Source organism: Haemorhous mexicanus, chromosome 8 (genome assembly GCF_027477595.1).
Source record: "Haemorhous mexicanus isolate bHaeMex1 chromosome 8, bHaeMex1.pri, whole genome shotgun sequence".
Classification (NCBI taxonomy): domain Eukaryota; kingdom Metazoa; phylum Chordata; class Aves; order Passeriformes; family Fringillidae; genus Haemorhous; species Haemorhous mexicanus.
In genome coordinates, this window is record NC_082348.1 from 15,294,349 (window position 1) to 15,319,787 (window position 25,439).

Consider the following 25,439-nt stretch of genomic DNA (forward strand, 5'->3'; position numbering starts at 1 on the left):
CTCTGGGGCACTCACAAACCCTGTGAGCACCCCCATCCTCACAGCTTTCCATACTCGTCGGTTGTAGGGGTACCCCACGTTTTTGGGGCACATGGTAAGTGCCACTATCATATCCCTTGAGTATCCTTACAGACTCAAGGACATTCCTATTCTCTGTGCGACCACCTGCCCAGTTTTGGGCAACTACCAGCTCCAGAGCACCATTACAGCCCCCCTAGGATACCCCCACTCCCTGTGTCACCTCACATTTTTGGGGTTCTGTAGCTCTGGAATTATCCATTTTGCAAGATACCATTTTCCCCTGTAAGCACCCCCTTATCCCTGGGGCACCAATTCTCACACAGACCTCCATACATTGTGGCACACCTGCTACTTCCTAGAGCATCCCTACAATCCTAAGGGCACTCCACTGTTTCGGGGACCTCCAACACTGTGAGTATTCAATTAACGGGGAGGAGGGGAAAACTCACACTCTTGGGGACTTCCAAACCGCAGGCACACCACATCTCACCCCGGCTGGCGGGGATGTCCATACCACGAGTACCCCCCAGAGCAGCCCTGCACCTGTGTCCCACCGCATTTAGGGGATATCCCCGTGTCCGTGTCCCACGGCATTCGGGGCACATCCCCGTATCCCACCGCATTTAGGGGACCACCCCCTCACCCCCCCCCCCGCCCGCCGCGGGGCGGAGCTGCTTGTGATGTCATCCTGGATGGGCGGGGCGAAGGCGGGGCGGGGCTGGGGCGCTGACGCTGAGCCGGAAGTGACGCGCGGGTGCGAGAGCGGAAGCGGCCGCGCAGGCTCGGGCGGGTCCCCGGTGCGCGCAGCGGGCTCGGCTCTCTCAGAGCCGCTCCCGGCACCGACATGATCCTGCTCGAGGTCAACAACCGCATCATCGAGGAGACCCTCACGCTCAAGTTTGAGGGCGCGGCCGCCGGGTAGGAACAGGGGAGCTGGGGCGGGGCGGGGACGGGTCCGCGGACCGAGGGAGGGGCAAGGGGGCGGTGGCTGGCGGGGCCCGGGCCGTGCCAGGCGCCCGGGCACGGAGTAGAGGCTGGCGGGTGGTGCCGAGGGAGGATGGGGCTGAGAGGGGCGGAAGGTGGAGGCCGGGGCATGGTGACAAGGCAGGATGTGGAGCCGGAGAGTGGCGGGGAGCGGCACTGAGCCAGCGAGTGCTGTGCTGCCGGGTGGCGGCCCGGGAACGAGGAGGGCAGAGCGGGCACGGGGTGGAGGCCTTCAGGATGCAGGGCTGGGAGAGGGTGGTCAGGGCGCGGGAACTGAGCTGCGGGCGGCGGGTATGGGCAGAGCTTGGGCAGAGGGAAAGCCTGGGGAATGAGGGAGCAGAGTGGGACAGGGCAGTGTCGGAGGGGAGAGTGGGGCTGGATGGGGTCATTAGTACCCGAGCAATGGAGAGCCCCGGGGGAGCAGGACGGATCTGGGTAGGCTACCGGAGATTGCCGTGCTGGGGTGGACTGGAGGACAGGGCCTGGATAAGGAGGAAGTTGGGAAGGGAGGAAGGTGGATTTGCAGGGTGTTTGCTTTGGGTAAAGTGGGCTTCATCGGCATGGTGCCAGCGCTGGTACAGAATGTGTAGGGGGAGGCGGGGAACAGGAAGTCTGAGTATGGAGTCATGGCCTCAGCCTTTTGCTTTGGGGTGAAGAGCAAATTCCAGCTTGCTCCCTCTTTGCTTTCTCGAGCAGAAGGGATACAGGCACACGGGTCAGCCAGCCACAGCCACTGGTGCCAGCCTGGTGGGTATCCTGACCTCGGGGAGCAGACTGGGGGTCTAGTTCACACCCATATCTCTGGCTGGAACAGTTCAGTCCCTGGGGAGCCAGTGGGGTTTTTTTACTGAGTATTGCACCAGGACTGTAAAGGTGCTTGTGAGGACACAGCTTAGCTTGGAAGGAAGCCCCTCAAGTATTAATGTCCTTATCTGCAACCAAGTGGCCTGTGGGCTCCATTCACTGCCTGCTGACTGAGACACCTTTGTACAGACACAAAGCCTTGAGAGGCAAAGCAGTGGCGTTATCTCTGGGGTGGAGCCTGCCCTGGCGCCTCGCAAGGAAGGGCTCCAGCTGCTCCAGGAAAGGACCCCCCAGGCAGGTGCCTTTTTCTGTGTTACCTTTTTTCTCCGGTGATTTTTGAAGCTCTCAGCCTTTTGCATGCAGAACGTTGTCAGAGGCCACTTACTCTGCTTTCTCCCCACTCTGAGTTGACTTGTTGCTCAGATTTGTGTTTTGTTTTGGAGAGGTTTTTTTCCATAAAATAATTCTACAGGCTGCTCTGCCTTGGAGGACAGCTGAACTTCTCCCAGATTTTGATTTGTCTTGAGCCCTGACCATTTAATGCAACAAGTTTCCCCAGAGTACAGGCACGGCACTGGGCAGAGAGAGCTCCCAGGTGACCACTGTGGTATTGCAGCAGCTCCCATTAGAAAATATGGCATGTACAGAGCTTCACAGTGAGTGTCAGAACAGCTTCTCTGTGCCAAGGCACTCTTCCTGATGGAGAGGGAAGAATGTGCATGTGTCCCTGTGTTGATCTGATGTGGAGGGGCAGTTTGCAGCTTTAGATGCACCCCAAAACTCTGACTCTGTGAGCAGAGCTGTGCTTGCTTGCCCTGCAGCAGCCTGCAGGGCCCTGAGATTTCCATCTTGCTGTATGGCAAAGCCACCTCACTTGTGTGCTGGCACGTGTGCCTAACATACTGATTGTTCCTGAATCAATTTGTAGGGTGGCTGATGGTGCTCTGCTTCTGCCTTTTAGTCATCTGTGGCGCGTTCTGTTCTTTAGATGGCGTTTCTAGATAAGTTTTGTGCCTTGAGTATGTTGCTGAAATCTAGGAAGACATTTACTTCTGAATTTTTTTCTGTGCTTGTTCTGGGGTCCCCCATGCAGGCAAGTGCAGAGAGATTTCTCCTGGTTTCAAGTCTTCTAAGGAATGGATGTTACAAAACATATATTCAAGTGATATTTCTTTTTCCTATGGCCACAGCTCTCAGGTTATACCTGTGGTGCTCAGCCTGGAGGCAGGAAGGGATTTCCTGTATTTTGCTATTTTGGTGATGGTTTTCCAAGGTGTATCTTGGGGCTGAGCACAGAACAGTCAGAGCAAGGTCAAGCCTCGAAGAATTTGGTGACTAGGAGGAGTGAGTCTGGACACTGGGGCAGAGTTGGGCTTCCATTATTTGCTCTAACCCAGAAGTGCAGCAGATGTGATGCAGGGATTTGTCAATAGTGATTGTATCAGAGCCAGGTGTGGCTGGTGGCTTCAGCACCAGCCTGGAAGTGGGGCAGGGCAGGGTTCATTTCCAAATCCTGTGCCAGAGACTTGTCCTGTGACATGGGCCGTGTCGCTCCCCTCTACTGCAGTGCAGCCATAGTTTGGCAGGTTCCTGCAGAGCTTTCCTGGGCTGGCAGGTGGGAGACACGCCACATTTCACCTTGTCATATAGAACTAGGTCACATGTAGAAGATGGAATTCATTAACTGCCATTATTGTCATATATGTCAAAATCTGCTCTGCGTGGAAGTCCATCAGCTGTCCCTGGAGTTTCCAGTGTGAAAGGTACCTCAGCAGGAGTGCAGACAGAGATCAGCACTTGAGACAGGGCCTAACCTACCGCTAAGAGTACTCCCTGGACAAGGTCCTTGAGGCTCGGCAGCATCCACCTGTAAATAGGGTAATTTCAAATTTAATTTGGTTTTGTGGGCAGTCCCTATGGAAATCTCACCTCCTTGGACAGCCACTGTTGAAACATGATTTAGATCAAGGTGGTAACAGATGATGGACTTCAATGCATCTGATTTTTTTTTCCTTACTTAGGTCTAGTAATTTCTCTGTTTAAATCTATTCTCTTAAACCAACCACATTTTAAAATAAAAACCTAAAGCTACTGGAATCTCTTGAAATAAATTGAGTTAGGAATTTGCTGCTGCAATGTGGGAATATCTGGTCAGTATCTGGAAATAAGTTTATTGAAATGAGGTTGGCTCATTATCTTTTTTCATGTCAAGAGGAACTTTCCATAAGCTTTTGACCAATTCATTTGTACATGAGATTTTGCCTGGAAGCTGGTGTCACAGGTCAGTTTTCCCATTTCTGATAGAAGTGTCGTGTGAGGAGATGAGCTCTACCAGTTGGAAAATCCTGTTTCTCATCATTGCTTTCCTTTGCTAACGCACAGACATTAAAAAAAAAAAAAACACAAACACTTTAAATGTAAAACATTTTGATGATTATCTTTTGTGTCTGATAAATACTCATTCTGTTTGACATTAGCAAATTTGCCATCCAGTTTTGTCCTGCTCTAATTTAACTAACCCCAGGGAAAGTGTGGTACAGGGGTTTGGTCTTAGGGTTTGGTTTTCCAGTGATACATAGCTTACCCAAAATCTTTAGTCAATTAATCATCTGTCTCAAACTGTTACTTATTATTTACGCACTGTGCCAAAGAACATGAATTTGTATAGCTGGGGTACAGCATGCCTTTTTCTAGGTTGGGGGCAGAGGGAAGAGAATCTCAGATTTAAATTGTTGGTTCCTTTACAGCCATTAGTAGGTACAGCTCTGCGGGGCTCCCTGACAATTAGCTGCATAGGAAATAGCTGAAGCTTGGACTTCCCTGATGCAGAGTGGTTCCTGTGAACTGGTAGGAGCTGGGCTGAAGCTGCACCCACCTGCTTTATGGTATTTCCCACCTGCAGTCACTTGATGATTGTGTGCTACAGAGCTGAGCCTTTCAGACACAGAGGCTGAACCCCGGCTGAAAGCAGGCAGTGAGAACTTTGTGTTCATGGTGTGACTTGCAGTGAGGTCATCATGGGAAGACAGGAGTGTATGGAAGCTGTTGATGGGCTGGGAGGGTAGAGGAGCTTTCAATCCTGCTGGGCACTACTGAGGAACTCTCCTCTGGAGTGGTTATATGTGACTCCAGTGCTTCAGGGATGCTCAGAGACCCCACTAAAACCAGATTGTTCCTCTGCCACCCCTTCATTCTTGCTGACACAGACATTTTTGTGGCTTCAAGGGAAACAGGATTGGGGAAGTGACCTAGGTTAAAATTAAACAGGCAAAACTGGGTATTTTTAGCTTAGATGAGTTTCCTCATCCCATTCATTGTGTCATGGCTGCTCACCATGGTGCCACCATGGAGCAGGGATCAGATCTTCCTTCTTCAGCAGCAGTGGCAGGTGTTGGCTTAGTGTCTTCACAAGCCCAGCCTGGAGCTGCACATCTCTCCAGGCACAGCCTCACCTGCTGAAACTCAGACTGCTTGACTGCAGAGTGCTTGGGAAATGCTGCTGGCAGAAAGAGCAGGTTTGTGTTTGGCTGGTACAGACAGTGCTTGTGGTACACCCTGGCTGTCCATGTTGACTGACAGTGCTGTAGGTGTTGGAGCATAGCTCCTGGGTTGTCACTGCACATCCTGCTTTGGACACCAGGGAAGATGACTTAGCATTAACAGTGGATGGTGAACTACCTCTATCTGGAAGTAGATAGTGGTCCGCTCTTGTGCAACAGCACAGGGAGCAGGAGGGAAGAAAAGCCAGATCTGAAAAGTGTTAGGCTTTCACGGGTGGTTCTGTCATCACTCCAGCCTCAGTTTTCATCTTGGGTTCCTAAGAGGAGCCTGCTCTGTTTTATCTTCAGAAAGTGGTTCTCACTGCAGCCACCAATACTTGACAGCAGAGAAAAGTAGGTGTCCATCACTCTACTAAAGAAACACAGTAAAAGTGCGTGCAAAATGAGGCTCTTACCCAGAGACTTGGCACAACTCTGGATCTCTTTGGTGGGGAACCACAGGCTAGCTGCCTACAGCTGAGGATGGAAGACAGCTGAGGACAAGGATCTGGCTGGAAGGGGATCTGCCAGTGCAAGCATGCTGCAGGACCGTCTGTGCTTTGTCCACTGTGAATCCCATTGCTTTTCCAGCAGCCCGCTCCTTCAGGTTATTGGGCACACAGCAAGGGAAAAGCTTGGGCATGGAGGGGTCACCTAACCAGGAGGGGAGAATTGGCATGTGTAGGGTGCTGTACACAGCTCAGCACCACCCACTGACAGAGTACTCCTGCTCGTGTTCATGGTGGGTGTGCTGCCAGAGCTATGGGAGCTCCTTGATTGCATGTGCTCCTGCAGCTTACGCAGAGAGGCTTTTGTTATCTGAGCGGGGCCCAGAAGTGGATGAACTGTTCAGAGAATTTTAGTCATTGCTCATAATTTTTTTTTATTGAGGTGACCTTTCTGTAGTGAGAGCCTGCAGTCTGTCTCTCACTGAATCTGGCTCACTTTATCCAAATCATGTGTTGACTCTGGTGATCTGAAAGCTTAAGAATATCGCTCAGAGCTTTAAGCTTTGAAATACCCCTTTTTTTCCCCCCTCTCCTATGGGACAAGAGGTTAGAGTATCTGCATGCCTGCAGCTTTTGAAATAATTGCCATTCTCCGTTATTTGGTAGAGGCCTTAATTGTGGTGTGGGAGATGCTTCAATATGGTTGTTAGCTAGGTTCTTAAATTTGTTGTATCTTACAGCTAAGAGCCTTTGTGGCCTGAGAATGAAACAGGGAAGTTCTCTAAATCAACTGAGGAAGTGCTGTCAGGAAAAAGATTTGCTATTGCTCTTAAGTGCTCGCTGGTTCTCTCCATGGGCACCTGTGGCTCTTCACGGATGTTCTGCCAGGGTGAAAAATCTGATTTGGAGCTGGCCCTGTATTAGATAGACAGCGTGTAGGAGCCATTTGGAGATGAATAAAAGGAACATAGGCAAGAAGACGTAAAACCTGTCAGGGTCTTTTATTGTTACAAGCAGAGGGCAGATGGGATTTGGTGTGGGTTTGACTTCAGACCTGATAACTGTTATCAAAAAACAGACTGCTGCTGGGAACAGCTGCCATTTTAGCGTCGGAGTTCAGGCAAGGGTTTGCAGAAGGGTCTGGTCTAGATTCAGTATTCAGTGCAGAGAGAAGCCATCTCAGCTATTCCTGGTATGAGCTGGTTTTATTGTCCATTCAGGGCACAGAGTAGCAAGCAGGGAAGGTCACTGAGGGATGCTGTGGCTCAGGTAGCATTGGAGATGAGGGGCTTGCAGGGGTCACAGCAGCTCTCTGTCCCAGGAGTTTATGAGGTGTCCTGTCTGAAATCCTCTAAGTATAGCTAGGCTTAGTCTGTTTTCAGAGATTTGGATCAGGGGTAGAAGTGAACACTAAAAGACCTCCTGCCTTCCCGGTTGGGATTTACAGTCTGGCTGGGATGGCTGTGATTTAGAGTCATTCAGCACCAAGCTGCTAAACTGCCAATTCTTGCTATGGGTGTGGAGAGCCTCTTCATGGAGGCAAGGGACAACAGAGCACACTAGACCAGACAGAGCTCTTTGGGATCATGCTAGTAACCTGACAGTACCTGGTACCCACCCTCAGTGGTGCAGGCCCCATCCCAGGCCTGCTGTGAATCCTCTGCACTGAGCCGTCACCGGCACAAGAGCAGGAAGGACAGAACATGGAGAAGATGCGTTGTGCCTCCATAGAGCTATTTCCAGTGGTAGAAGATGGGGTTGCTGGAAGGTCAGGGGGAAGTGAACATTTGTGTGTGACCTGCGGCATTGTTGCTAATCCAGAAACTATGGAACTCTGGAGGTTAGAGCTCCTCTCTCTTCTGCCTGGGGACTTCTTGAGGTGGGAACAACAATCCGGGTAGCAAAATGAGTGGTTTTTCTGTTGGAGAAAAATTTTGAGTAGCCAGGGTAGTTTTGATGAGGTGAGCCAGAGAAATAAATAGAAGCATTTTAAACACTGTGATATTATGAAGCTCATGAACTGTAAAATGCTAAGGGGGCTCACTTTGCTCCCAGCCACACTTCCAGTGCTCTTCCCTGTCCTCTCCTGGGCCAGGCCAGGCCTGGGTTGCTTAAGTGTGTGCCTGGTGAGGCAGAAAACCACTGTGCTGTAGGTGACAGGGCCAGTGTGGCTGCGAGGAGCTCTGTATGCAGCTCACGTGAGCTCTTGCTTCACTGAGGCTGTGCTGGGAAGTGGTTGAATATTCAGCACCCAAAGTTCTGCCCGGTTACCTTCTTTCCCCTTAAATACTCCCCCTCCTCACCATCCCCAAGTACCGGAACTGAGCCACTTGGGAAATCAGCGTTAAAATAACTTCTCTAAGAAATGACGTTTGCACAATAACAGGCTCAAACCCAGCTGTGTTAGCAGTGAGCTTTTGTGTGCAGAACAAAGGCTCTGTGCAGAGCCATGACGGGCTTCTGTACATGGTCTTGCTCGGCTTCTTCAATGATGTGATGAGTGATCTTCCTGGCATCCCCTGGGTACAGGACAACCAGATGGGGAATCATCCTTCCTCAGCAAAACCACTCCAGTGAACGGACCGTCAGCCACTTCCTTGCATTTGTCAGAGGGAGGTGCTGTGTTTAGAAGGCTCTGCTGGGAGTGGGAGCTCTGGGAGGTGTCAGCTCTATTTGTGTGGGGAATGGGGTTTGAACAGTGTAATTCTGAGAAGATGGAACTGAAGTTTAAGGATGCATCCTGTTTAATATTCCTAGCTCTCATGTGCCTGGCTGTGCTATCTTTAAAGCTTCCTACATAGGTTTCTTTTTTTATAAAAATTTATACTGTCATCCAAGCTGATTCCCACGTCTGAGTGTGGTGCTCTAAAAGAGGAATACGTCTGCATCAACTGACCGAGTGGGATCTCTGGGATTTTCTTTCATCTCTGCTCTGAGCCATCCTCAGTGAGCAGAAGTGGCTTGGACATGTTTGTGGAACTGCTCCCCTTTCCAAGAGCCCAAGCTAAATATGCAGCCAGGGATGCCTGCTGAGCCTGTCTCAGGCCCAGCTGGGGAGGGGAGATGAAAGCAAGAGAGGTCACAGGTACCTGGCATGGCTTTTAAATGAAAGGGCCTGCTTTGGGTGCACTAGCTCAGCTTCTTTCAAGTGTGTAGTTTTTATCCTCAGCAAGGTGGCACAAAAGACAGAGGCTCCCCAGCCTTCAGACAAAAAAAAAGGGCTGTTGCCTTTCACAGCTGATCACTTTTAAGAAGCAGGAACACCTCCTCATTTTCACTTAGGTTCTCCATCTGGGGGTTAATTCCTCCCTTTCTGCTGGAGTAAAATGTTGTTAACCTGGCGAGTGTCTGGGATCAGTGCAGTGCAGTGTCTTGGTCTCCCTGTATTGCCCAGCTTGAGTTTTATCACATTGTGGTCATTTCTGCCTTCCAGGAATGAGGCTGGCTGCAGAAAAGCTGATGGAAAAAACAATACTTGCTGCTGCGATAAAATAATTTAAATTGTTACAGAATATTATCAGGGAAAATAGATATTGAGTCATCACTTCCTCCCACCTTCCTCAGTGTATGTACCACAGTGTAACCAGTACCCAGCAGTACATAAGTGTGTGGAAGAGCAAGTTTTGGCAAAACGGTTGAAGCTGGTTTCTGGGCAGCAGCAGCATAGCTGAGACCACTGACTTTACTCTGGGGAGTTATTTCAGTATGTTGGTTCAGACAGGTGGGAATGAACTGTTAGAGACTAGATTTCTGTTAGCAGCAGCATTATTAGCCTGTATTCGAATATCATCTACTTTTGAAAAATAAATGGAGATACAGTGTGAAACAGCAGTAGCAGACTGGCATTTTTATCCTATTCTCATTTTCCATGCCTGCTCTCAGCAGTGGAGATACCTTTGCATCAATTCCCTGTTGGAGAATGACCTATTAATACCAGTCCCCTTGGAGCTGTGAAAGCAGTTATGTAGTACCAATCCCAATGAAATGACCTTCCAATGCAGTTACATCTTTCATGGAGTCCTACTCTTTCACAGATCATGAACAAATGTCAAAATAGGGTTTGTTAAGAAGCACTTTAATCTTCATAGTCACAGTGTTAGATGTGATGTGCTTTTGGCTTGCAAAGGGTTTTGTTGTTGATGGGGGTCCCAGAGACCACTCAGGACAGTGTTGGAGCACATCCAGAGCTACAGCTTTTCTGCAGAGGCTACTGGCAAAATGTTGGGGTGTTTTGAAAGGGGGGCAGGATGAAATGAATATCTGGAAAGTTTCCTTCTTTGACCTGCTCCTGACACTACTAACACTTTCCTAACTTGGAAAAGGGGTCTTCTCTGCAGGCAACTTATATCAACGCATTTGCAGAACTGGTATTGATGGCAAAGGGGGCACTGTGTCAGGAAGGATTACTCAGCTCCTTCCATGAACTGGTATTGCAGAACCTTACAAAATATCCTCTGTCCCAAAACCTGTGTCATGGCCATTCTGTACAGAACGTGTGCTTGTGAAAACAAGCTTCTTAGTAAGGGGTAGCTTTCTTAGGCATTTCTAACTGGAAATCTGTGATGTCAAAATCTATTAATAAACTAGAAATAATGGAAATCTGTGCCAGCTTCAAAGTCTATTTTATGTCATCTGGGGTAAAACTGGTGCTTATAGGAAGGGGAAGAAGTCTAAGGTCTCTTTTCAAAGGTTACTATTAGACAGCAGGAGATAAAAGGTTTTGAGGAAGAGCTGCCTGTGAAAAATAAGGTGTTGGAAATTAATCCTCTTTCCTTTACAGCTTGGAGGCTGCTGTTAGAGTTCTCATTTACCTCCTTTGTTTTCTTTGCTTTTTAGAAATAAACCAGAGGCAGTAGAAGTAACATTTGCAGGTAAGCTCCACAGCTCTCTTGATTTCTCTGAACCAAGGGCTGGCTTGAACAGTCTGCCCACACCACTGGGCAGGGGCAATGTGGAAACCCTGCAGTATCCCCAGAGTTGGCTGCCCCACTATTTCTCTGTCTGTCTGCCTTCCCTGGGACTTCCTTAGAGCGTTGAGTTCAGTGGTGGTAGTGCTTTGGTGTGTGCCTGCTACATAGCTCTTCTCTTTTACCTCATCTGTTCTCTAGTCCTGCCCTTGGTGCTACTTGTTACGAGGTCTTTAGCACCATCTGATTTGGGTTGTTAGGAAGCTGACTTAGGGTGACAGGCAAAATGAATTCATCACCTCAAGTTTGCTCTTCAGGAAGAAGAATGCCAAGAAAGTTCAAGTAGTCATTCAGCAACTGATGTTTTGTTTCTGTTATCAGGAATCTGGGTAAGCTGCAAAACTCCGTGCAGAAATGGAGCTTGCTAGGTAGCTGGAGGGTTGCCTTTCCCTTCCTCCTGCCCTCCTGCCCATTCTGCAGTGAAGTGGAAGCTCTCACAGCAGGCAGCAGCTGCCCTGCCTTTGCTGGCAGAGAGGTTTTCTCCTCCAGGCTGCAGCTCTGGCCTGGTGGGCATGTCAGTCACTTTCTGTGCTGGCCATCCAGAAGGCTCCTGTCTCTGCATGTTTGTATCCTTGTGCATTGAGCACAAGTGGATTTGCCAGGGATGCTAAATGACACTAGACTAAAGCTTTCTGTGATTGACAGGTGTCAAACTTGTTTCAGCCCTGTGAATGATAGCAGGTCTCCCTACATGACATTACCATTTTCCTTAATTGCGTGTTTCCCTCTTGCTGTGCATGTGAGGGCTGGAGCAAGAGGAGCAGTGTCACTTTATGCAGTTACTAGAACTTGTAGGGAAAACCTTCCTCAGAAATAGGAGCTGGTTTCTGTTCCCTCACATTTCTCTTGCTTGCTTCTTAGACTTTGATGGAGTCCTTTACCATATTTCAAACCCCAATGGAGACAAGACAAAAGTGATGGTCAGTATTTCTCTGAAATTCTACAAGGAACTCCAGGAACACGGTGCTGATGAGGTGAGTAAGCATCTCCAGGTCTCCTGCCTACAAATACTGTGTTGATGGCAATGCCTTTGTGATCTGTTGAACATCTGACCCTTGGAGAAGCATCTGTGCTCCCATCTCACACTGGTCAAAGGAGCAACCCTGTGCCAACCAGGAGTCCCACTTTGCTGAAAGACAAGGGCAAGTGTGTTCACGCTCTCTGGTGAAAAAGTAGTCATCCTGTATGACCCTGCAGCCTGAAAGGCAGAAGGCACCGCTAATTTCGCAAGTTCAAAGTGAAGCCTGACCATGTAGAAATAGTTTCCCTGACTGATCTGTTGAGCCCACAAGTGAAGGAAGGTGCCGAGACAGAGCTGTGGTGCTTCTCTTCTGACTCCTAACCACACTTGAGAGCAAGTGTTGGGCTCCTGTTGTGTGTGCAGACCTTGGTTTTCAGACTGGTTCCCTTTTCACTGCTGCTGTGTGAAGTCCCAGGCTCAGTTCCTGTTGACTGGGCCCTGTGGCTGCAGAGGGCCATTTATGGTAGAAAAAAGGAGCCTCTCTGAGCTGTGGTTGGATGGCAATGCAGGAAGTGTGACTCAGTTCCTGAGTCAGTTTTCAAATCTCCACATGGTAGCGAATGGTGTTCACCCAGGGCTTTTCAGCAGACTTTTGCCTCTGGGTGTCTGTCCTTGGAAGAAAACAAGGAAACTGCTCCATCTGTTTATTGTGAGTCTAGTGAGAAATGGGTGACTTGAACCCAAAGTAAATTCCTGCAAATTGCCATAAGACCCACCTAAGTCAGAAGAGATATGATTGAGTCTCCTGCTTTCCTGGTTCCTGAATGCAGAGCTTTCTAGGTGCAGCACTGCCTGCTACTGAAGGTACCGCTGCTGGCATGAGGATTGTCATGCAGTCCAAATGGTGGAGCCTTCCCAGCACGTATAATGAGGATCAGTGCAGTGTGTGATCCCAAGAGAACTCCTGTGGTGGGGGAGTGGCTGTCAGCGCTGTGCACCAGCAGCCATTGTAGTGGCAAAAGGCAACTTTCTATAAACTTTTAGAGGAAAATGGGATCTGTGCAGAACTGGCTTGGAAGTACTGACCAAGTAGAAATTACATTTTTCAGTCTCCAGTTGTCATAATGTTGCTTTCTGTACTTCCCTGCAGACAGCGTTTCTTGTTTCTGCTCTGTCTTTGGTGAAACCCCACTGTGAGGAATGCAGAGTGGGCTTCCTGCTAAGACAGGGCATCTTCCTGTGCTGCTGCAGGCAGGCTCTCTGCAAGGAGGTTTTGGCATGCAGAGAGTCTGTGTATCTTTTCCACGTGGTAGTGGGTGTCATCCCAGGAGGGCCAGTTCTGCCCCAACACTGTTGTGTTCTTCTCTGTGAAATACTGCCTGTTCCCAGCCCCCTCATTGACACAGAGCTATGGCTCAGTTGGAAATTGCCATTGATGTAAAATTCAGCAGTAATTACGTTTGAAGAAAGGTTTTTGCTGTACTGTAGGCGGTTCTGCTTCTGGGACGCATCCAAGCCTGCGTGGCAGTCTCCTCTCGGTCCCCATCTGTTTGTGCAGTAGGCTGAGACTGTGTGATCACCAGGCCATGGTGTGCTCTGAACTTACCGTCCTGTGAGGAGAGGGACCGGGCACACTTTGCATCTGCCTTTGAATGGAAGGAAAAGTGGTATCCCTCAGGTCTGTTGTGTCAGGCTCTGCTGATTGTTCTCCTTTGAAGATATGAGCTATAAGGCTTCTTCCCCACACAAATCCGACTAGCAAGAACTTGAAAAAGTTCCAGTTTTGAGTCCTCTCCTGCAGTATGTCCCCTGTCAGTGGAGTTCAGGGAGCCCTCCCTAGAGCAGGAACAGCCAATAGTACTAGAAGCTGATGACTTAATATTTGTCTAAGTTCTCTTAGACTAGGAGGGGCAGGTGCTGTAATTTGATACTTCTAAAAGAAGACCAAATATGGCCTAGGCTGTGCAGGAGGAAACAAGTCTTGATAGCTTGTGCACTCAATGTTTAATTTCTTTTCTAGGTATTGAAGAAAGTCTATGGAAGCTACTTGGTAAATCCTGAATCAGGTAACCCTGCAATAACATTCTCTCATTCTCTCTCTCTCTCTCTCTCTCTCTGTGTGTGTGTGTGTGTGTGTGTAATTCCAAGTTACTTAAGTCACATGAGAAATGCTCATATGAAGGCTGCACTTGAAGAGCTTGATATCTGAGGCTCTCTATACAATGAATTGCAATTTGAAATTGCCAATTTAAAAGGTGGCTCAGACACGTCAGGGATGAAGTAGCTTGCAGCACAAGCTGTAATTCTTTATGCAGTCCTCCTCCAGGAAGCCTCTGTTCCTCATGGTTGGGGTCTTTGTTCTTCTCAAAGATGCTTTGTAAGACACAGAAAACCATGGTTACCTGTGACAACATCTCTTCCCACTCACTGCAAAAACTTGGGAGCAGTTCAGCCAGCACGTGTGTCTGGGAGCTTGGGAAGGAGCCCCGGGAACGTTGCCATGGCCACGCGCTGAGTTCAGGCATGGCTTTTGGCAAGTGCTTGGAGTGGGAATAATTCACCCCTGGGGCTTTTGGGAGGATTTAAGGCAAAAGTGGGACTGTAGGTGTCTCTTAAAAAAAAAATCTCTGCTTTCATTAAGGCCCTGTGTAGATTATTAAAGCTAGTGGCTGTCCCTTCCCAGGTTACAATGTCTCTTTGCTCTACGACCTGGAGAACCTTCCTGCAGACAAGGATGCCATTGTGCACCAAGCTGGCATGTTGAAGCGCAACTGCTTTGCTTCAGTCTTTGAGAAGTATTTCAAATTCCAGGAAGAGGGCAAAGAAGGAGAAAAAAGAGCAGTCATCCACTACAGGGATGATGAGACAATGTAAGTGTTCAAGCAGCATGGGGGTTGGACAGTGGTCAGTAGTCTGCTCCTGTGCACAGCTGTAGATTTTGGTGGAAAGTCAGGAAATCCTCCTGTCCTGTGCTTTGGCCAGGGTAATATGGGCCTGTTCTAGGCTGCCACAAGTATTCCATGAGGGTAATGCTTATGCCTCAGGCTGCTGGGATGTTACACAAGAGTCTCTGTTAGTGGCATCACTTGTGGCTGCATGCAGGAGAGGAACTGGCCACTCCCAACAGAACTGTTGTGCTCCCTGTAAATATTGTCTCGGGGGAGGGGAAATTTACAGCAGCCAGGCCTGTAAATTGCTGTTGTATCTACTTGACCTTGTCACGCAGTTGCTTCCTTGTCCAGTTGAACTTCTTAGCTCTGGTTCACAGGTGGGTTCTCTCTCTGCCACCTGCAGGTATGTTGAGGCAAAGAAGGACCGTGTCACAGTTGTGTTCAGCACGGTATTTAAGGACGACGATGATGTGGTGATCGGAAAGGTGTTTATGCAGGTATGGAAACTGAGTTACAGGGAAAGGGTCTGGTCCTCAATTCAGATGCCTGCTTGCTTGAAGCAGCATTGCCAAATAAGCTGCTGAAGTGAGCACAAAGGCGGTTTAACACATGAAAATGCTTTGCTCCATGCTGCACTGGGATGGAAGAACATGCTAATAGGCACAGACTGAGTATTTTCCTGGCTCTTGCATTGGCATCTGTATCATCAATAGTCTTGCTCATTTGGACAATCGAGCGTATTATGTGTTACAGATGAGAAACACCACAATGAATACTTCAGTTCCCACACTGAGGCCCAGTAATGTGAATAGCTATGGTGTAGGGATCTCCAGCCAGCTGAAGACTTGAGCATGTTGAGGAGGCTGTAAAGGGAGAGGAGGGGTGAGATAATGTCATGCCATGCCTGAGGAGGAGCTGAGAATGGTCTTCACCTTGAAGTTTCATCCTGCTAATGCTCAAATGCTGCAGGAACACTCAGCAGCTCAGTGTGACAGCTCTTGAATTTCAACTTTTTAGAGCTATGAATATACTGAATTTGTGGGCTCAAACCAGTCATTGCCAAGTATGGACTGGACTCAGCTGAGTCTGGACTCAGCTACCTTTTCCAATTGATGTTCAGCTGGGAAGCATTCAGAGACTTGCAGTAACCATGTCTGTGAACAACTGTATGCAGCCTGGAGAAAATGAGACATCTGTGTGCAGCTAGGGAGGGTCAATGCATGTTCGTTCCTGTGTTCATCTGTGCCACTGGCCCACCTCGTTCATCTGCTTAAGCTCCTGGGGAGCCAGCCTCCTCTTTGGGCATGGCCATGGAGCAGGGCCTACAGGGTGCTTCAGGCACCTTTAACCCACCTGTTCAAGGGTGCCAGGCCATGCTGCTGACAGGCTCATGGACAGCAAGTTACTGGCCCAGTTTGCTGGAGACCAGTGTACCTGTGTTGGGTGTCATCAGAAGAGGGTCTCTTGCAATGAAAGTCTTCACAGCTCTGTTTGCTGTGTTCATTTCCAGACAGGACATCTGCTCTGGCTTTGAGGTTTTCCCCCACCAAGCATATCCCTCAGTCTGGAATTCAGTTTTTAAAATGAGAAGGGAGGCATGATGTGAACAAAATGGGGTTAGTGAGGTTCCTGGGAAGATGGCAATGCTTCAAGGCAGCAGCTGTCCTGGAGTCTCCATGTCCCGAATTCTTGGTTTTTATAACAGCAAACCCTGCCTCTGCCCAGCCACAGGAATTTCCACTCTGAGTCACACTGGCTTTTTCCCTCCAGCTATTGCTCTTGCATAACGCAGCTGGGCACGGTGTCTGCTCATCTGGGCTTTCATGGAGAAAATGTGACCATTAACTAGCCAGTGAAGCCACTTGAACCATTTCACCCTCTGGCATAAGCAGGCAGAAGTGCAAGCTAAGCATTTCATTAAGGAAACCCCAGCAATCTACTCTAAAGGGGACATGGATACCCCTGCCTTTCCCAGGGGAAATTGCTCAGAGGAGAGGCCAAGGGTAGCTGATAATGTATAGGTTGGGCTGGAGGTCAGTGAGGCAGAGGGAAGACTGCCCTGCCTTGGGGCAGGAGAATGGTGTCTGGACATTCCCAGCCCACAGAGAGATGGTCCTTAAAGTTCCTGAAATGCAGAGCCAGTACATTTCCTGTGAGGTGGGGGTTGTGCTGCTGTCAGGTGTGGGGGAAGGGATGTCCCTGCCTGAAGGTATTGTTTCAAGGTGTAGGCAAGTGTTAAGAGGAGTAGACTTCACATACAAGCTTCAAGCCCCCAGATACATCTGGATGCCTAGGCAGACTCCTGGTGGGAGATGGTTTCCCAAATGGCAGAACCTTTACACTAGGTGTGATGGAGACCTTGCAGCCCTTCCTGAGAATTTCTGTTCCTCGGGGGCGATGGGCACTGTGCACTTTCACTGGAAGCACTGAAGTTCCAGCAGGAGCTGTGCTGTCTCATGTGCTTGCTCAGACTGCGGTGTCCCTTCCACAAAACACCCATGGCAGGGGTGTGACACACTGAAAGCCACCCCAGCTGAGGGACTGTGCTAGGGTCATGTATAAACCCAGGACAGTTATGCATTTTGGGCTGGTTTTGCTGGGAAAAAGAGTTATTTTCAGGGTGTTTGGCCTGATGAACTTAATCAATTAATGGAAAGCTGGGCCACCTTCTGTTTATTGCCCTTTGGGAGTGAGGAAACCTCATTTGCTTTCCCAGCATGTTGCTGAAGGGTTGCAGTGGGAATGACCTTCACTTTCTCTTGTTCAGGAGTTCAAGGAGGGTCGCCGGGCCAGTCACACAGCCCCACAGGTGCTCTTCAGCCACAGGGAGCCACCCTTGGAGCTGAAAGACACGGACGCAGCTGTTGGTGATAATATTGGCTACATCACTTTTGGTAAGCAGGCAGCTCTGAGGCTTGCGGATGCTTGGGGAGGAGAGAGGTTCTTGTTGCTGCATGAAAACCAGAAATGAATTCACCTTCCCTGAGTGTTGAAGTGGGCAGTTCAGGACTGCAAGGACTCTGGAGTTGCGTTGTCTTGTGTGACCCCTTTGGAGTGTCCCTTTTCTGTATCAGGTCACCTCAGCTCTGCTGTGGGCAAGAAGATGTGGAAGTGGACAGTGAGTTTAGTGTGCGCCTACAAAATAAGTTCAGTATTTGGAAGCAAAGGGAAGAGTGGCTTTGCTGTGATATTTCGGAAACTGGAGGTTTGTTGTGAAAGTTTTCATGCAACTGTACTTGTAGGTAGTCCAGCTGCAGGGAGCTGTGCAGTGCTTGATCAGCAGAGGCAGTCAGAGAGCAGCAGTGGAGCAGTGCTTTCTGCTTCTCCAGCTCTGCCTCTTTGCTCTGGGCCAAACACTGATGAGCCACTTTCCCCTGCCAGAGGTGCTGGCCAGCAGAGCCATGACTTCCCCCTGGGTAGCAGTGTCGAGAAGTCTAAACCCTGCCCTGTTGAAAGGGATAGGTCTCTTCAGGATGGTTGGGTCTGTTATTAGGGTATCTCAGGCCAGCATTCCTGTAGTTTGGAGCTCAGAGATGGAGCAGAGACACTGCAGGGAAAGGTAGAGATAGCATTGCCCTCCTCCTGTGCTGGAAATGGTGCCTTGAGGTCTGGGCAGCTGTCAGCTATGGAAAGAAGACGTCTAGGATGGCACATACTTTTGTTCTTGTTGAGACTAAATTTCACAGTTATCTGATTTGACAGTCTCAGGTGAGATCATCACCCAAACAAAATGTTCTTTCAGCTCTAGGATCTCGGACACCTAACAGAGCACTAGCTTATGGAGAGAGCAAGCTATCTGCTTGTATCTGAGTCTGTGTTACAGGGCTGGCAAGCTGCCAGGCAAAGATCCATAACCAATTTCAAGACCCCAGGGCAGACTGGATCTTGAAATTGGTTGAGCAGCCTGGGTGCCCTGGTCTGCCTCCCAGCTTGCTCCTCCAATTGCCTCTCCCAAGCACTGATGGAGCATCGTGTGGTTTCCTACAGTGCCATTGTTTCTGGACACCTGGCCTTGCCTGTGTCCTGCAGAGTGCATAGGCTGCTGTGGGAAATGTGGAAAAATGCTCTTAAGCCTTGTATTTAGAATCACAAGTGCTGCATAATCTTGGTACATGTCAAGAGTAAAGGGTTCTTTATAGAGAGCAAGGCAGGGAATCAATGCAGTCCTGAAGTCCCCAGCACTGATCCTGAAGGCCTTGGCAGCCTCTGGAGGTACTAATGGTCTGTGTTGGCCTCTTCTTTCAGTGCTGTTCCCCCGTCACACCAATGCTGCAGCCAGAGACAACACCATAAACCTGATCCACACATTCCGGGACTACCTGCACTATCACATCAAGTGCTCGAAGGTATGAAGGCTGGGGAACACGGGGTGGCTTCAGCCCATCTAACCTGGGTGCTGAAGGGGAGAGGCAGGGGACAGGGGTGCCCCTTGAGAACTCATTAGGGTCTGCCACTGCCCTCCCCAGTCATGCAGGGGTGGCAAGTGATGCATCATTGCCTTCTCCCTGCTCTTGGACACAAGACTTTCCTTTCCATTCTAGCAGTGAAGTAGGATTTTTCCCTTTTGGATCTGGTTTGTTTCCTTTCTGAGAACAAAAATGAGGGTAGTTGTTCAGAGTGACCTGGCTTTGATGTGTCCTGAAATCTCAGCTATGAAGAAAGGCTCCTGACATGTCCCCATTTTGTCCTAACGAAACACAGGCCTATATTCACACGCGTATGAGGGCGAAAACGTCAGATTTCCTCAAGGTGCTCAACCGTGCCCGTCCAGATGCAGAGAAGAAAGAAATGAAAACAATCACGTGAGTTGCAAAGCAGGGCATGGCTCTCTGGGCTTCTCTGCCAGCCACAAGCTCAGTCTCACTCCGTTTGGCATACTGCAGTCCAGGGCAGGCAGGGGGTGACCCACGCTTACTAACTCAGATGTCCTGTGAGGAGCTGGGTCTGGAGCAAAAACCCTGTGCTGGCAGGTCCTTCACAAAAGGCTCATACGTGGCCTTGCAAGCCCTGGTGTCTCCATTTCCCCCCACCAAACCCTTGGTGGCATTCCTGGGAGCTTTTTAGAGCTGTTATATTAGAGCTGCCTTGTCCATCTCTGGCGGTAGTTCCAGCTCATGGAAGGGAGAGGAGCCAGGTCCTTCCTTGGGGTTTGTGGGCACTGGACCAGGTCTTGCTACCTAGTGTGTCTGCAGCTCCTCAGTCACTGGCTGCCCTTGGCCAGCTCATGGCAGGGGCCAGGCCACCATGCTGGCTGGCTCCCTCTTGTACAGAAGCAGCCCACAGTGAAGTGGATGGAGGAGAGCAGTTGTGTGAACATGTTTCGCTCAGGTCCCTTACCTTCTGCTTATCCCAGAGCCCCTTGGTGTCCTTTTTTCTCTGCTTGTCCTGTAATGTCCCCTTTGCATGCTGCTTTGGGGCAGGAGGGTTATTCCCTCTGCAAAAGTTAGCCCCTCTTCCCACAGCCCTGTGACTTGGTTCTGCAGCCACAGACCCTGTGAGCTCCAACCCAGCAGTGCCTACATGGCTTTGAGAGCTGTGCTACGTGTGCCCCAGCACAAGCCCCACACGCTGTGCTGACCCCTCTCTCCATCCTTTCAGGGGGAAGACGTTCACAACCCGTTAACGCCGAGTCACCAAGGCTGCCGGAGGACGAAGGTTGGGGCACTTGCTACCCGATAATCGTAGCTTTTAATGTTGCACCTCTGTGGGCTCATAAGGAATTCAAGCAATCGGGGTCTGTTTGTACGACAGTTGGGGGAGTAATGTGCAGAAACGAGCTGTGCTTGCGAGGACTCGATCGTTCCAAGAAACAAAACTTTAATTCCAGTTTGATTGACTTAATTTCTTTTCTTTTTTAATTTTTTTTTTCTTTTCAAGCTGTTTCGCTTTGCAATATGTTACCGGAAATAAGTTGCAGTATTTCTTATGAGAATAATGCAATATTAACTTGTTTTCCTCTGAGTATTTGAGTTCAAAACTCCTGTATCTGAAGAAATACTGTTGGGGTTCATTAATAAAGAAGATCTTTCTATCTTAAAGGGCTGTGAGGTTTTGGCTTGTCAATGCACATGACCTTGCCCTGGAAGGGGTGTTTAGTCACAGCCCCAAGGGAGATAATTCCTGTATTGTGGAACATAGGCCTTTTGGTGAACTTTGGGGTGCAGCATCCAGATCTGGGAATAGTGTGTTCTGTCAGGGAATTCCTGGACTGTACAGAGCAGGATTCTCCTTCCTTCAGCTAGCAACCTGCACCGTCCTATCCTGACCTCTTTATTCCCCTTAGCAGGGAGAGCTAGGAAGGGAGTCTCTGCAGCTGATCCTCAGGCCATGGTTGGATGCCAGGGAGATCCCTGAGGAGGGAGCTTAGCTCCCCAGATCCTCTTCCCCCCAACAAGCAGAGTAGATGGCATCCAGTTAAGTGAAATAATTTATATAATTAAAGACATCTTCATACAAAACCCCTGGCTTGGCCCCTAGATGGTGAGGGCAAAGCAGGGCAGGCTGGAAAAATTACAAAGCACGCACTGGAGAAGGGTGGTGAAACATGTCCCTCGTCCCTCTGTACACAGGGCGCAGGGCAGCGCTGGGACGCTGTCCCTTGACACAGTTCTAGCGATCGGGCCGCTGGACGCAGAACACTTTGGCTTGGTGGTCGCCAGAGGTGGTCACCACAATGGAGGCATCCCTGCAGGGAGACAGGGCTCAGAGGTGGGGCTGGGGGCTTCCAGTGTCCCTGACCATCACCCTCAGCTCAACTCTGAAGTGCACTGCCCCTTGAGACCCTCAAGTCTCAGCATGGACCTAGGTTTGTCCCCCACCTTGGGACCAGACCACAAGAGCACTCAAGGAAGAGGCAGCTTGTGATGTGAGCTCCTAGGCTGGAGGCCCCTGCTATCACTGCTCCCTCCACCCAGCAGCGAAGGGGTCTAGGGGGTGCCTGCTCACTTGTTGACGGCGAAGTCGAGGATTTCAGCAGAGTGCCCTCGGTACTCGCTGATCATCTTCCCCGAGCGCGCGTCCCAGAGCCGCACAGCCCCGTCCAGGCTGCAGGTGTACACCACGGCCGAGCTCTCCTCCCACAGCAGCTGCACGATCCCTGACTGCAGCAGGGGGAGACCACAGTGGGGACCTCCAGCAAGTCTTAGCTCCCCCCGTGTATCCCCACCCCCTCGTGGTGTCTGCTATCCCCCCAGGAGAGCCAGACCCCAGGGCCAAGCACATCCGCTTTGCAGAGACTGTGGCTGCCCTCTGGGGAAGCCCAAGGCTAAGGGAGAAGTACAAATTGGGAACTGGCCCTTGGGGTCCAAGGGAGATCCCCGAGAGGCCCAAATCCACCTCCCAGGCCTGGCGAGGGGGGGAGGGCAGTACCTCGTGTTGGCACTTATGCCTCAGGCTCTGTGTGGAGAGGTCGTAAATAGCCAGCGTGCCATCAAGATAGCCCACAGCAGCCAGTGGCATCCTACAGACAGGGAAGAGACATTACATGGGACATGGGGAAGCAGGGATGGAAACACATAAAGGCTTCAGGTAAAAGGCAAACCCTATACTGAAGGCTACAATGTATTGAGAAGATGAGGGACAACCTGATGGCTGGAGCCAACAAACACCCCGCTTGGGAAACCCAACAGTACAGCAAGTCAGCAATCAGCCTGTGGTTTGTGAAGATGACAATGTCCTGACAGGAAAACAGCTGTCAGAGAGTATCCCAGCCAAGCACTGGTCCATCAGGCTAGCCCAGAATCTCAACAGTTGCAGGGAGGACTGGGCAGCTGGTGTCCCTTGGCCTCCTACCAAAGGGATCTGGCATCTCCACACCCAGCTGGGGAGGATGGAGGCAAGAGAAATGCAGCAGATTGAGCACAAGGGATGCAAATGGATCTGTATGACAAGCCCTGTAAGATGTAGCACTGAAGAGGGGCTGTCAGAACACTCACACATTACAGAAGCCCAGCGACTCCACTGAGTTGGACTCTGCCTCCTCGCCCTCACTGACTGGTGCCTTGGGGGTCACGCTCTCCATCTTGAACACGCACACCACCTGGGTAGAGGGAGGGTGACTATACCTCGAGGGAAGGAGACCCAGATGCACAAAGGTCCCGTTCGTACTCGGTACCGAGTCTGCGCCCTCATTAGAACAAGGCACGACCCCAAACCCTCAACTCCTGGGAGCAAACAAGAGGGAACTTCCTTCCAGGAGCCGAGCGGGACCACCCAGCCCGCGCTCCATCCGCAGCGCGAGGGCGCCGCCTGCCGGCTGCCGACGGCCGCACACCGGCCCTGCACGTGAGGGGTCCCCAGCGTTCCTGGCTCTGCCCCCGGCCCAGGACAGGGGACTTGGGGGTCCCCAGCGCTCCTGGCTCTGCCCCCGGCCCAGGACAGGGGACTTGGGGGTCCCCAGCGCTCCTGGCTCTGTCCCCAGCCCAGGACAGGGGTCTTGGGGGGTCCCCAGCGCTCCTGGCTCTGCCCCCGGCCCAGGACAGGGGACTTGGGGGTGCCGAGTGCTCCTGGCTCTGACCCGCCCACACAGACGCACCTTGCCCGTGGCAGAGTTGATCAGCTTGGCGTGACAGTCCACAGAGCCCGTCATGATCAAACTGCCATCCTGGTTGCTGGCCACACACGTCAAGGGGTCCTGATGGCCATCCTGGCCTGGGGGGTGAGCAGCAGGTATGAGCTTTATGTGCCCTCCCCACAGAGACTCAGTGAGCCTTGAAACACCATCCTGCAGCCTCCACCCTGCCTGGCTCTGCCAGCACCCCAGCAAGCAACAGCCACCGCTGTGATAGAGAAACCCTGTGCCAGGCTCCCTCCTGCCCACACAGGATGCCTCCTCTCCACCCAGGCAGAGGTCAGAGCCCACTAGAAGGGACTGTTTGCCCACTAGAGAGTAGCCCAGGTGATAAACCCTTCTTCCTTACCTTTCAGGACATGCAGCGAGGTTCCCTGCTTTAGGTCCCAGATGCGCATCGTCCCGTCCTCATACCCCACCACTGCTCGCTTCCCTGGGTGAGACAGAGAGAGCAGATAGAGACAAGCCCCTCCCCCGTCCCCCTGCCTCCCATTCAGCACAGACTGGGAGAAACAGGAGGGCAGATGGCCCACACAGAGATGGTGACATTTCACACTCCAGAGAGGCCCCACGCCTCACCATCAGGCAGGATCCTGCCACATGTGGCTGGGCATGCTGGACCCTGAAAGGTCTTGCAGTCCCCACTGGGGATCTTCCACATCCAGGTGTTGCCATCAGCTGTACCAGCCAGAAGTACATGAGCTTGAGGGTGCCACTCCATCCACTGGGCAGAAAGAGGGACAGGCAGTGTCACCGAAGTGCTGCCACCCCACTTGCTGGCTGGGGAGCTCCCCACAGCACCACTCACCTCCAAGTCCCCCACTTCAAAGGACCACACTTCCTCCTTGGCATCCACCCGCCACACTTTGATAAGCCCAGACATGTCACCTGTGGCCACGAACACAGAGTCGTGACTGAAGCCAGCACAGGTGACCGAGTCCTTGTGTCCTGTAAACATCAGGGGACAGAGACTGCTCAGGCCAAGCTATGCAAGATGGTCAGGAGCACAGCATCAGCTGGAGGAAAATGTGTGCAGATAGACACTGCTGAGAAGGGACACAGCTGTTCACTGCACCTCACCTGAGCACTCAAACAGGAGCTCCCCATCACTCACGCGCCACACGAAGGCCTTGTCATCCTCTCCGCCTGTCACTGCCAACGTGTTGGTCTTGGGGTCAAGGCTCACACAGAAGACAGAATCTTCACAAAAGAGCAAAAAGAGGCTACATGGCTATGGTGCTGATCCCACCTGACCTGACATTCCCAGGGGATCCAAACCCCATGCAGCACTGGGTCTGAGTGGGTCGTCAGCAAGCTGAACTCTCAAACCCAGCCCAGTGGGAACCAATTCTTCACATGGGAGAGGAGCAGCACAAGTTTTCTGCTGAACTTAGGGCCAGCTGCCATGATGGGAGGCCCAAAGGGCTCCTCTGCCAGAGCACAAGGCAGAAACAAGCCCAGGGCAGTTTTGAGTCCTGATGGCTGTCCCAAGAAGGCTGGGAGACAGCAGCCTAGCAAGGCACTCTGCACCCCTGGACTCTGGGGAAAGCTAAGACGAGAAAAGGTCCCGAGGGGGGGCCCAGCTGCTTCTGACCGTGCCCAGCACTCACCCGAGTGGAGCGAGAACGTGACCTCGCTGTCGTCCTGTGCCTCCATGCCGTCCTCCACCCCCTCGTCATCCTCCGACTCCCAAGCCTCGGCATCGGGCTCTTCTGCCCCCTCGTCCTCAAAGTCCACGTCCTCCATCTCCTCGGCCAGGTCATCTGCAGAGGGCGAAGGTCAGGGCGCGGCTCGCGGCGTGCCCGGCTCGGCGGGACAGCGGGGGTGGCTGCGGGACGGGGCAGCGGGGGATGCGCGATGCCGCCGTGGCCGCGAGTCCCAGAGCAGGGAAACCGCAGAGGAACGGGCGGGACGCGACACGGGGAGAGGCCGCGGGCCGGGGGGATGCACCGGCCGGGCCTGGCACTGGGGTGGGGCCGCAGCGCTCCCGGTGCCCTGGCGGGAGGCCGGACCCCCGCAGGCCCTGCCCGGTGCGTGGCACAGGGCGCCCCGTCTCACCCGGCCCGGGCGGGCCCAGCTCCACCACCTCGATGATCTCCTCGTCGCCGTGCAGGTCCAGCGCCCCCGGGCCCTCCCCGGGCTCCATGCCGACCCACCCCGTCGCCGCTTCCGCCGCGCGCCCGCCCCGGCCGATCCCCGCCCGCCGCAGCCAACCACGGCCCGAGGCCGCGCACGGATCCCGCCCTTTCCGCCG

General features: G+C 51.5%; 2 protein-coding genes across 2 annotated transcripts; one reads left to right on the forward strand and one right to left on the reverse strand.

The window, feature by feature from the left end:
* Positions 1 to 754: 754 nt before the first annotated feature.
* ARPC2 (actin related protein 2/3 complex subunit 2) lies at positions 755 to 20,654 on the forward strand. Its single transcript, XM_059852838.1, has 10 exons — positions 755 to 939; positions 10,634 to 10,668; positions 11,626 to 11,738; positions 13,746 to 13,791; positions 14,409 to 14,595; positions 15,020 to 15,113; positions 17,384 to 17,510; positions 18,862 to 18,962; positions 19,318 to 19,418; positions 20,215 to 20,654. The coding sequence occupies exons 1-10, from the start codon at positions 866 to 868 to the stop codon at positions 20,237 to 20,239; spliced, it is 903 nt and encodes a 300-aa protein (XP_059708821.1). The 5' UTR covers positions 755 to 865; the 3' UTR covers positions 20,240 to 20,654.
* On the reverse strand, positions 20,444 to 25,402 carry AAMP (angio associated migratory cell protein). The gene is made up of 11 exons (XM_059852834.1): positions 25,244 to 25,402; positions 24,796 to 24,948; positions 24,266 to 24,385; positions 23,994 to 24,133; positions 23,765 to 23,909; positions 23,535 to 23,618; positions 23,150 to 23,265; positions 22,551 to 22,654; positions 21,985 to 22,075; positions 21,562 to 21,716; positions 20,444 to 21,301 (listed from the first exon to the last, which is right to left on the reverse strand). Exons 1-11 carry the CDS (start codon positions 25,329 to 25,331, stop codon positions 21,226 to 21,228), a joined length of 1,272 nt encoding a protein of 423 aa, XP_059708817.1. The 5' UTR covers positions 25,332 to 25,402; the 3' UTR covers positions 20,444 to 21,225.
* Between the last annotated feature and the right edge of the window lie 37 nt (positions 25,403 to 25,439).

Bases quoted from the DNA above. Each gene is read 5' to 3' on its own strand.
- ARPC2 (XM_059852838.1), top strand. From the start codon at position 866: ATGATCCTGCTCGAGGTCAACAACCGCATCATCGAGGAGACCCTCACG. The intron at 15,114-17,383 runs GTATGGAAACTG...TCTCTTGTTCAG, and splicing joins TCGGAAAGGTGTTTATGCAG to GAGTTCAAGGAGGGTCGCCG. The intron at 19,419-20,214 runs GTGAGTTGCAAA...CCATCCTTTCAG, and splicing joins AAAGAAATGAAAACAATCAC to GGGGAAGACGTTCACAACCC.
- AAMP (XM_059852834.1), bottom strand. From the start codon at position 25,331: ATGGAGCCCGGGGAGGGCCCGGGGGCGCTGGACCTGCACGGCGACGAG. The intron at 23,619-23,764 runs GTGAGGCGTGGG...TGTCTCACCCAG, and splicing joins TGGCAGGATCCTGCCTGATG to GGAAGCGAGCAGTGGTGGGG. The intron at 23,266-23,534 runs GTAAGGAAGAAG...CTCACCCCCCAG, and splicing joins CTCGCTGCATGTCCTGAAAG to GCCAGGATGGCCATCAGGAC.